Genomic DNA, 12,945 nt, shown 5'->3' with positions numbered 1-12,945 from the left:
CACACACACACACACACACACACACACACACACACACACACACACACACACACACACACACGTACATTCAACATAATTTAACATCTACTTTTCCAGGTTTGTGTACATTAGATAAATTTATTGGGGCAGAATTTCTCTAGTTAGATGTACTTCCTGTTCCCAACCAGTCACCTATTTCCAAGCAAGGTAGTATTTCTCCATGGCCAGACTTATTTTCCACAGAAAACTAGAAATATAGAATAACATCAGACAATGAATGTTTAAATATAAATACATAGCTATTTACATATCAATAGATCAAGCTTATTTATACTTAAATACTTGTCTGAAAATCTTCTGTTTTTGCTTACTTTCTGTTTGCATGTATATATATATATATATATATATATATATATATATATATTGTATATCAAACCCAAGTTGTCATATTTAATTTGTTTATCTACATAACTGCCTTTATATCTGCTCACCTGAATTCCTTTTATAACTATTCTTTACCCCAAGGAATTTGTCCCTTGTAAAGACATCGGAGTCTAAATTTGAATCATTTGAATGTTTACAGTTTTCTATACCAAGAATCTCTGGATCTCATCTGTCCATTCTACAAATCCACTCACAATGATTTTGTCAGCCTGGGACTAAAATAGAAGACACTTGTTTAAGGTGATGCACAGTGACACTGAATTTGAGACTACGTAGTTGGGAAGCAAGCTTCTTAACCAGAAAGCCACACTTTTTTATATATATAAATACTATTGGAACTTACACACAAGGTACAGGAAACTTATATGTATACCATTCTGCTTAAATAATGGAACTGCAGGTATAATATCCCTGCATATTTCACATCTGTTTTCATTCCTCCACTTCACTCTCTATTTCATATCTTCTCTAGAATAACTATTGCTTAACCATTTTCTCGCACCGTCTCCGATGAATGGATATATAAAATATCCCAGAAATAGTTGTAAGACCTTCTCTTTGTAAATGTTCTGAAATCTTTCACAGCCTTGGATTTTTATTTCATTCTGTTAATTTATATGTGTGTGTGTGTGTGTGTGTGTGTGTGTGTGTGTGTGTGTGTGTGTGTGTGTCTTACCAAGTGATTAGAATGTTTTGCTGAGGAGGCCAGTAAGACTGAAACATGTCCGTTACTTTCATCGTTTCTTTTAAAGACAAGATTCACTCCTGTCTATATTGTCTCTATCGTCCAAAAATTCAGATAATCTGATTTCAGAGTTATCTCCCTTCCTTGCTGTTTTTAAATTTGAGGGAGTTATTACCTACTAATAGCTTAGATAATCTCATCCCCCTGTCTCATGTGAGACCCAACCATAATCATTGCAGAATTTTAATGCTCAATTGTACACATCTCCCCTACACATGCAACAAATTACACTCAGCTTTCTTTTAAATTCTGGCAGAATCTATACCTTAACTCTTTCTTTTATTCGTTTAATTGTTTCAGTCATTTGACTGCGGCCATGCTGGAGCACTGCCTTTAGTCAAATAAATCAACCCCAGGACTCATTCATTGTAAGTCTAGTTCTTATTCTATCGGTCTCTTTTGCCGAACCACTAAGTTATGGGGATATAAACACACCAACATTGGTTGTTAAGTAGGTGGGGGGGGGGGAACACAGACACACAAACATTACACACACACATATATATATATACGAAAAGCTTCTATCAGTTTCCATCTACCAAATCCACTCACAAGGTTTTGGTTAGTCCGAGGCTACAGTAGAAGACACTTGCCCAAGGTACCATGCAGTGGGATTGAACCCAGAACCATGTGGTTGGTAAACAAGCTATTTACCACACTCCTGCACCTATGTTCATCATTTTTGTTTTGGATTTTTTTTTTTTCCTTCATATAAAGGATTCTAACTCTTATAATCCTCCTCATTCAATATAAACATTTTCACTACAACTGAGCAGAAGCTACCATCGTCTGCTTTGCGACAGCTTTTTATTGTTCATATTTTATTTGTTTCAGTCACTGGACTGCAGCCTATTAAGTCTTTTTATTTGTCTTTTTTTATCTGGTACTTATTCTATCAGTCTCTTTTGCTGAACTGCTAAGCTGTGGGGATATAAATAAACCAACAAGTTATTATTATGTACTGGTGTCATGCAAATTGGCACCCGTTCCAGTGACATGTGAAAGCACCCCGGTGTCATGCAAATGGCACCTGTGCTGGTGGCACGTAAAAGCACCCATTACACTGTTGGAGTGGTTGGCGTTAGGAAGGGCATCCAGCCATAGAAAACCATGCCAAATCAGACTGGAGTTTGGTGCAGCCTTCCAGCGTGCCAGCCCAGTCAAACCGTCTTAACCATGCCAACAGACATTAAATGACGATGATGATGATTATTATTATTGCAGTGGCAAGCTAGCAAAATAGTGAGCATGCTGAGGAAAATGCTTAGCAGCATTTCGTCCATCTTTACATTCTGAGTTCAGACTCTGCTGAGATCAACTTTGCCTTTCATCTTTTTGGGGTTGATAAATTAGGAACCAGTGAAAAACTGCGGTCAATGAAATAGACTAGTCTCCCCTCCTGAAATTTCAGGACTTGTGCCTATAGTAGAAAGGATCATTATTGTTATTTTTATTATTAAGAAAGTGTGCTGGCAGAATCATTAGCATACTGGGAAAAATACTCAGCAGCATTTTGTCCATGTTTATGTTCTGAGCTCAAATTCCACCAAGGTCCACTTTGCCTTTCATCCTTTTGGGGTCAGTAAAATAAGTACCAGTTGAGCACTGTAATCGATGTAATGACTTGCCCCCTCCCCCAAAATTGCTGGTCTTGTGTCAAAATTATTATCATTATTATTATTAATTATTATTACTATCATCAAGGCAGTGGATTGGCAGAATTGTTAGATCAGTATTTCTTCTGAGTCATTATGTTCTGAGTTCATATTCCACTGAGGTCAACTTCACCTTTCATCCCTCCAAGGTCAATAAAATAAAGTACCAGTCAAGTACTGAGATTAATGGTATCAAGTAATCTTCTCCTTTTGAAAATTGCTGGCCTTGTGCCAAAATTTAAACCATTATCATTAATATTGTTACTATCATCATCATCCTCACCATCAACATCATCAAGAAGGCGGAGAATTGGCAGAATCATTAGAGCATTGGTCAAAATACCTTATATTATTTTCTCTGGCTATTTACATTGTGAGTTCAAATCTCATCATGGCTAACTTTGTCTTTTATCTTTTCAGGGTTGATAAAATGAAGAGCCAGTTCAGAACTAGGGTCAATGGTATCAACTAACACTCCCTGCTCAAAACTGCCACCCTTGTGCCAAAATTAGAAGCAATTATTATTTAGAGTAATGTAGAAGATTAGGGGCCGCAACTTACGCAGGTCATCCCAGACTGCTGAAGCAGATGTGGTTGATGTTTAGCTCCAACTTCTGCAGATTGATGCCAGTTGGGAAAAATATACAGAACAAAAATGGTTCTAGAGATACAGTTCTGGGGCCAAAGGAGTGGCAGAGGGTTCAATACTGATTTGTGTAGTTGAAATGCACAAAGGATAATACAAAAAAGAGAGGTGGTTACTGATTAACAGAAGTATAAATTGTTACACTTAAATACAGTTATCTAGAAATATTTGAGGTACAAGTGACACTCGGTACATCAGTCATTGACTGATTGGATAATGTCAGAATCTGCCAATCATTTATTTTATCTCAAAATTTGTGAAGAATAGCATTATTTATCGTAAATCTCCAAGGGGCTAATCACTAATTTATCGCTTCTCTGATAACAACAGTAACAAGGTAAATGTTTTTATTCCTAAAACACTGTTTCTACCCTTCACTAATATGCATCACTGAAGGAAATGAGAGAGAGAGAGAGAGAGAGAGAGGGGGGGGGGAGAGAGATGGTCTTTCAAACAATTTTCGTCTACCAAAATCCACTGTCAACTCAAGACTATGGCAGTAGACACCCAAGATCCTATGCAGTATGATCAAACATAGAACCATGTGGTTGTGAAACAAACTTCTCAATCACAGAGCCATATCTGCATCTATAAATTGGATAACCTTTTTTTACACATAATCTAAAATATTTCCCTGCATCTATGTAGTTCCACATAGGTTATCAATAGTATCATGAGATCCATACTTATGATGTGTGGATGGCCATCAACTGCTCAGTGCTGAAGTAAAAAATATCTTTTGGTTACATTACAAATGCATCATTACTATGAAAAATAATCCCACCTGTTTATTGCTACAGTAACTGGTATTGAACACTAGTTCTAGAAGTCTTGGAACTTATCAATTTAGTCATTTTACAAGGTTGTTCTTAGTTGCTGTCAGTGTTGTTCAGTGCCAACTCAGATCCCATCCAGCAAAGCTATAATCAAATGCATTCCAACCATGACCATCTCATTTGCCTATTATTCCTATTATTCCTAGCAGGTGGAGTAACCTTACAGAATCTCCTTTGTTGGTTTATTCTCATATGCATGGCTGTAATTAGCAAAAGGGTTCATGAATGAAACAAGAATATTCCAGTACTGAACAATACAATGGACTGTTCCAAGGACACTCCCTAAGAACTCCAAAACTGTTTTTCACTTTTCTTTGATGCAAAAAGAAAAATGGTGAAACATTAATGAGAAGATTAAGAAAGCCTGACCAAATAGATTATCTGCATGATGAAAATATAACCATTTTAATATGATTGCAAAGATTAGACAGTATGACCATCGCCAATGTACACAACATACTGGCAGCATTAACTGAGATTACCAAAGAGATGTGATAAAACTGGTACCACTGTCCAATTATATACACATACTGATAGAAATGTATTGAAATAGGAATACACACACACATTTGGGTTGGCAATGATGTGAATGTATAGCAATGTAAGTACATTGTGTGGGTGTGAGTATGTGAGCATTTATATATGAGTAATGTGTGTCTGTGTTTGAGTGTTGTGTTTTGGCCTATGAATCAGAAAATATCAAAGTATGAATACATGTCTATAAAGATGAGTGACAGAATAAGTATGAATCAATTCATGTGTGTATGTGTAAAGATGATTGTGCATATATGAATGTATATAGCAGAAAGAGAGAGAAAAATAAATGTGTATGATTGTATGTATGTGTGAATGTATGTTTAAAAATAACTGTATAATATTTCTAGTGTTCACAATATTTTAAGAAGCTTATCAGAAATCAATGTTGTTGCTTGTTAACCCCATTGGTGCAGTAGCACAGTAGTGACTGATTACTGGAAGTTAGTTTATCAGTTGGGGACATAATCTCGCAAAGACAAATCTCTGTAATCAATGTCAAAATAGATATGAAGATAATTTAACCAGCTTGCCACATAATCAATATTGAAAGACTGCAATATTAACAGTCATCATTTTTTTCCTACATAGACATCATTGCTCAGACTTATAACAAGGGCAGGAAAAGAAAAGGGTGTTATGATGCTCATTACTTTACAGACTATTTTAAATCCTAACAGGAAATTGAAAGAAGATTACAAATTCACCTTACTTAAGAACTGATAAAATGTAAGCCCTATGTCCAACTTACTTTTTTGTTGTTTTAACTAGGCAAATTGCTTTGTTCTACGATAACCTCAGCTTCACATGGTATTTATTGTACTGAATCTGAATTGTCAATACCAACACCAGTAGGATTTGAACACAAAACACTGAGACAAAAAATTGGATAGTGTGAAAGCTGGTTATCTACAATCTCTTCCATTGTTCACTACTGTTGTAATGAAACTGTGATTATATCTAATCTGATTAATTACTACCAAACTATTTTAAAAACTAAAGACATTTGAGAGGCAGTGGTGGAGATGGTGGGGCATACAGTTGGTAAAGAAAGCTTTGTTCCTTCTAGAACAAACATTCACATTTAAAGTGTTAGACTAATTTATACACAGAAATTGTTAACTCTTTTTATAGCAACCCACCTGAAACCTCTAGTGGAGGCGCATGGCTTAGGGTGTTGGACTCATGATCATAAGACTATGGCTTTAGTTCCTATACCAAGTGACACGTGTTCGTGAGCAAAACACTTCATTCATATTGCTCCAGTTCATTCAGCTGGCAAAAATAAGTAATCTTGTGATGGACCAGCATCCTGTCTTGGTGGAGAATTTGTAAACCAGGAAACCAGCCCTTATGAGTCAGTATGACACAAGAAGATAACTTTTACCTGAAACCTCTGGTGGTTGGTTCTAGGTAACAGAACTAAATATTTAAATTGAATCCAAAATTTTACACAAAGACTTTTAGATATGTTCCAATTAACCTAATAACAAAAAATAAAAATTTTACTTTACTAACCAAATTCTCAATTTTATTTTAATTAATCAAAACATGTAAGTAGTGCATTTTATGAGAAATGTGATGACAAAAAGGTTAAAGACAGCAACTACTACAATGCAATTTCTTGCATACTTCTAGGAAAAAGAAAATAAGATTGTGTGATGCCTAAGCTCTATTATTAACATTACTACAACACTCATTATCTGGCTATTTTAAAAACTAAAGACATTTGAGAGGCAGTGGTGGAGATGGTGGGGCATACAGTTGGTAAAGAAAGCTTTGTTCCTTCTAGAACAATCATTCACATTTAAAGTGTTAGACTAATTATCTAACATTTGTTAACAAACTTATCAAAGTTGTAATGGCTGATTCTGAATATCACTGATTACAAGATATCCTATTAGTGATATCACAAAAGGAACTTTACACAGTATCTTTCACATTACATGTTATTGCTTCTAACAAGTGTGGCGATAATATCTTGAACAATTGTTGTTTTGAAACTGATTAAACAGCAACCTGTATTTTCTAATAACTGGTGCAGAAGACTGTGAAAAAAAAAACCCTTCCAACTGCTGCTAAATTTTATTTGAATAAACATCCAAAGCAAAATATAACAGAAAATAATATTGTCATCATTTAATTAAACAGTAATAAGATTTCATCCCCATCACAATATTGGCATAGAAGTTTCCAAAAGAAACAATTGTAAAATATTTCTCATTGTAAACAACAGAAGCTGTCATTATTTTGATAAATGAAACCAGTTCTTTTTTCTCTTTCTACATCATTTCTTCTAGATCTCTTCACAATAGAACAGTTCATGTCATCAAAATTGACTGGAATAATACAATGGACTTTTCAACTTACATAATGAAAAAGTCGAACTGATTCCTGGAGATTTGTGTTTAGGTGCAGAGCAGAAGCTGTCACTAGGTAAAACTATCACTTCACCAACTAGACATACAACTGATGCTACACTAACCAGATATACAACTATCACTATATTAACCAGATGTGCAACTGATACTACACTAACCAGATATACAATTGTCACTACACTAGCCAGATGTACAACTTTCACTACACTAACCAGACATATAATTGATGCAACACTAACCAGAGATGCAATTGTCACGGCACTAACCAGATGTACAACTTACACTACACTAACCAGACATACAACTGATGCTGCACTAACCAGATATACAGCTATCACTACACTAATCAGACATTTAGCCATTACTAACCAACCAGATGTCCAACTGTTATTATAATAACCAGGTGTACAGCTGTCACCAAACTAACCAGATGTACAGTTGTAACTACACTAACCAGATGTTTAGTTGTTACAACACTAACCAACTGTAAAAACATCATTATACTAACCAGATATTTAACCTTTACTGTAGCCATAATTACAATTGTTAGTACATTCATTCATCATTGATATTCCTCCACTAGACATTTTATAGAAGGGTATCTGGCTTTACTAATTTCATGTTTAACATGTATACAGTCTATTTTTTTAACCATTTCCTAATGTCAATTTCAGCCCCTTTGATTATAACACATTACCATTGTATCTTGGTGCCTTACATTAGTATTTAGTTTTCAGATGAACATTAAGACTAAACTGTTTTCTATTGAAAGAGCCAGTCATTTTATCAACAGCAAACAAGAAAAAAAAAGTTATGCAAACCATTATTTCTGATGTTATTGCCTTTCTGTGGATAAAAGAAACAGTTTGAATGAGGTAGTATTATATAATACTGTTTGAGTGTTTTTGTTTATTGTTTAAGCATTAAGGAGATCACTCATATGCCTTTTCTAAGTGTTTCCATTAAATCATTAAAATGAGAATTCATAACAAAATCTGATGAAAACATGATGAACTTTTCATGTAGAAATGCCACTGCCAAGAGCAGTAATGCTGAGCTACTTGCATAAACTCCATACTAGCAAACAGCAAAAACTGGAAAGTTCTCAAGATAAACATTTCACTAAAGAGAAAATCTTTACTATAAAGAATATTTTGTTTTATTTTTTTTTTTAATTTCTTCAATAAAGAGAATGCAATCAACTATAACCTTTGATATTACAATTCACAACAAATGCAATAATATTCTTTAGTAAGTCAAATAGACCCAGTTAGGTTAAATAATGAATAACAAAAAGTAGAGATGATATATTGATGTTGCCAATATCAGGAACTGTATACAATCTATAGCTACATCAAAACTGAAAACTACAGAACTTTATCGTCTCCATATATTAAAACAAATTAGTGTTTTAATAAAACAAATTTAACCATATATGTTAAAATATTAGTGTTTCCTTTTTACTATTTTTTTAATGTCTACTAGCATAACAATTAGTTGCCCTCAACAAAGGCTGAGAACTGAAACTTTACACTTTATACTGCAGTAGTCAAGTTCTCTAGAGCAATCATTAATACTAGTTAACTGCCCCTACTTCTCGCACATTCTATTTTGCCCATATCAAAACTAAACTTTCATCCATTTCAAAACAGTAGTTCATATTTGTAAAGAAGCTTTATTATCAGTCATCAATCATAAGTGACATGGTAGCTCATACCATGCTTTCATTAATTGTTTCAAGTGCTTATGTAATGTGGTTGCATGCAGACATAGATACCATCTCAGCTCTCCCACTCTTGACTTAGAAGAACATCAAGGATGTGATAATGAGAGAGAGAGAGAGAGAGAGAGAGAGAGAGAGAGAGAGAGAGAGAGAGAGAGAGAGAGAGAGAGAGAGAGAAAGAGAGAGAGAGAGAGAGAGTTGCATCAGTTAAGCTGGTATTCATTTCCAGCTGAGTAAGCTGAAGCAAGGTGAAAAAAAGTGCCTTGCTCAAAGAGACAACATGGTGCCCACTCAAGGAATGAAACCCATGTCCTTATCAGTGTAACCCTAACATCCTATGCAGAGGGCAACACACCTTCACTAAACTTTCCGAAACTTTGCAATTTCCAGTGTAGTGTTTAGACATTTATTTAGTAAAAGTCAATGTTGTTAAAAAGGTGCTTGTTACCATTATTCTATTTAAAGCTGAATATTTTAAAACCAAACTTTTATATGTATTACATGAAGGAAACTTAATCTGTCAAATTTTGAAACTTCTACATGACCATAAAAAAAAATAATAATAAATAAAATGACCATCCCGAAGTACAATAATATCTGTTTCAAAACAAAATTTCACATCAGGAATCTTGCAAATAAATAGATAAATAAATGAATATATAAATATATCTGCCACATACCTGTGATAAATGTAAGACAGACATAGATAAAATAAATAAATAAAACTATATAAAGGGCATGGATACATATGAAGCAAACCCATACACACACACACAAACACATGAAACCTCATGAATGGCTATATGCTGTCAACAACACAGCTATCATGGTCAGCAGCAACAGCGGTGCTGATGATGGCAATAACAATAGCAAAGACCACGATGGTAACACCGTGGACTAACACACATACACAGAAGAATACAGAAACTGCACATTCCCCTTTTTTTTCCCCCCCTCAGGTCTTAGGACAGCAGCAGCACAATAGGGTGAGAGGTTGGGGCTGAGGTGAAGGCCACACTGCCGCTATTAGCTATGACACACACACACACAAGCATACGCACACACACACAAACAAACAAACAAGGACACAATTGCATGCGCACATAAAGATACACATCTTAGAACAGAATGGAGTGAGTGGAGCAAGAACACACAGAGAAATGAAAAGTGTCACTGAAGAGGTCACAGATGTGTGATGAAAGCTTTCCAGACAATGGACAGGCATCAAAATAATAAAATAACGGTAATAAACGAGTGAAGAAAAAAATATATATATAGTGTAGGTGTTTATTTTGGCACAAAAAAAAAAAAAATGACCATCCTGAAGTAGAATATGTTTATATATATATACATGCATATATCTGTGTCTTTGTGCCTGTGCCTGTTACACACTTCATTGATCAAAATCAGTGTTAGTTTATGTTCCCATTACCCAATGGCTCAGTAAAAGATACCAATAAAATAAGTACCAGACTTAAAAAAAAAACATAAGTACTGAGTTGATTTGTTCAACTAAAACTCTTCAAGGCAATGCTCAAACATGGCTGCAGTCCAATGACTGAAACAAGTTAGAGATAAAAGATAGTACTTTAAGGTGCCATGTCAGGTAAACTTCATGCTGTTTAATACATGATCATATATACAACTTCTGAATTGCTATTTTCTATAACTTGTAGCTGATATGAAATCTCACAGTTATAGAAAAGAACAGTTCACAAGTTGTAATTCCATTACCTTTATTGTTAAATGCATTAATAAAGAAGGTGAAATTATTTTTCCTTATGAATTAGACATAGTTCACAGAGAAATTCCATAATACACACTAAATAATGAGAAATATAGTTAGCTGAGTAGCACCAAATATAGGATTACATAAGTGTTAAGAGACCGATAAAATTCAAGCATTTATCACAAATTAAAAACATGAAAATGAAAACAATAATTATCATTGCTTTTGGTTTGTGAAAAAAAAAGGATTTTTTTTTTCTTTTTTTTTTTTACCCCTATCATTCAGTGTAGGATAAATAATGTAATTTCATATAAAATTGTTTCCAGTTTAATACATACCATACCATTTCTTTCTTGGAAACTGTGATCTTGATAAAACCTGTGTTTAGCTATTTATTCACAATGAATCTTAGTGAAGTATTTCCTTATCATAACCCCAGCAGCTAGTTAGATAAACAAAACGCATATAATGACCTGGTCAACATAGCTATTCTCACTCACTCACTATCAGAAACTAAATTTACAAAAACCAGATGAATACAAACGTAATTTTGATAAATATTCCACAACATTTTTATCTAAATTTAAATAATTTTGTGATGCAGTGTCAGGATTTAGAATCACATTTATTTGAGCATGATATAGCGCTCAAGAAATTTTTATAGATAGTTTTAATATCTTAGATTCACTGCTTTTCAGTACAAACAGAAACAAGGTGCAGCCTGAAGCAATCCACAGTAAATATATAAATAGCTACATATCATTGTAGAAAGAATAAAGTAAACTGCTTAAAAAAATTTAGAATGCCACAATATGAACAAAAAGGAGTTCACATATTTAAAGATGGTGGTACATAGGTAGAAACATATTCAGCCCTTCTTATAGGGTTTAGAATAGGAATCATAAACTAACTACCCTCTTTCTAAACAATGTGTGATGAAATATAAAGTTGTTGATAAAGTATATGAATTCCAAATATGTTAGATCAGCTTTGAGAATTTCCTCCACTAGTTTCCTTTAGCAGCTACTGTTGCTGCCCAAATGAAAATCAACGTTACATAAAACACACACACACACACTATTATGGCTATTCAAGCCAACAAGAGAGCTTCTCTGTGGCTACTTGAAAAACTATTCTTCAGTCAATTGCCCCTGGACAATTTCCCACATTGAGAAAAAATTAAGAGTAAAGCACAACTTATGAAGGAAGAAATAATTACTAATAAAACACACAAACACACACACATACAAACAATTGTACCAGGGGTTCCATTAGAAATGAAAGGAAACAGTTAAATTAAGGTACTCAATATATAAAGAAATAAAAGAAAACCATATTTTGTTTGAGTGAGTGCGAGTGAGCGAGTGAGTGTGTGTGCATATATGTGTGTGTGTGTGTGTGTGTGTGTGTGTGTGTGTGTGTGTGTGTGTGTGTTGGTGCAGGCATAACTGTGTGATTGAGGAAGCTTGCTTCCTGACTATGTAACTTCAGGTTCAGTCCCAATGTTTGACATCTTGAACAAGTGTCTTTTACTATAATCCAAACCAAACAAAACCACGTGAATAAATTTAGTAGATGGAAATGGAAAGAAGCCCATTGTGTGTGTGTGTGTGTGTGTGTGTGTGTGTGTGTGTGTGTGTGTGTGTGTGTGTGTGTGTGTGTGTATAGATTCTATCAAATTTTAAAAATGAAATGTATCTTAATAAACACTGACTTTATAATCATTCAATGTGATTATACATTTTTTGAGACACCGTTTGTGTGTGTATTTTACTTGTTCTAGTCATTAGACCAAGGCCATGCTGGGGCACTGCCTTGAACTTTTAGATGAATGTATCAACCATAGTACTTATTTCTTTAAAGCTTGTTACTTATTCTATCAGTCTATTTTGCAGAATCACTAAATTACACACGCGCGCGCGCACATATATTAAAATTAAGTATGGCTAATATAGTTTAAACACTGGTACTTAATAGTACCGCATATGTGAAAGATTGTTGCAATTGTAATTTAGCTAAGTTGCTTCAGTTTTCAAAAGCAACCAACAATATCAACACCAATAACACAAACAATTCCTTATCTGACCTTTTTCGTTACAGTCTTCTTGAACCAAATCTAGCACATTTTTATGTAACCTCTCGCTTCTCTACTTCAAGTGGTACTAATAGTATAGAAGAATCAAGATAGAATTAAAGAAAAAGTTACATGTGTGAGCACATGTTTATACATACATGTGTGTGTGTGTGTGTGTGTGTGTGTGTATGTGTGTGTG

General features: G+C 34.3%; 1 protein-coding gene across 4 annotated transcripts in view; it reads right to left on the bottom strand.

Annotated features, from left to right (window-relative positions):
- The window catches only part of LOC106881659 (cAMP-dependent protein kinase regulatory subunit), a 455,850-nt gene that overhangs the window by 300,626 nt on the left and 142,279 nt on the right, over positions 1-12,945 (bottom strand). Inside the window, exon 1 of one of the 4 annotated variants that reach the window (XM_014932126.2) lies at positions 11,011-11,127. The exons of the other annotated variants lie outside the window; for them this stretch is intronic. Coding sequence (XP_014787612.1) covers positions 11,011-11,013 — 3 coding nt within the window. The 5' untranslated portion in view covers positions 11,014-11,127. Of the gene's footprint in view, positions 1-11,010; positions 11,128-12,945 lie in introns of those variants that run through there. 4 annotated transcript variants of the gene reach the window in all.

The sequence above is a fragment of the Octopus bimaculoides genome, chromosome 6 (genome assembly GCF_001194135.2).
Source record: "Octopus bimaculoides isolate UCB-OBI-ISO-001 chromosome 6, ASM119413v2, whole genome shotgun sequence".
Lineage (NCBI taxonomy): Eukaryota > Metazoa > Mollusca > Cephalopoda > Octopoda > Octopodidae > Octopus > Octopus bimaculoides.
Note: the sequence above shows the minus strand (reverse complement) of the source record. Positions and strands in the feature narration are given on the sequence as shown.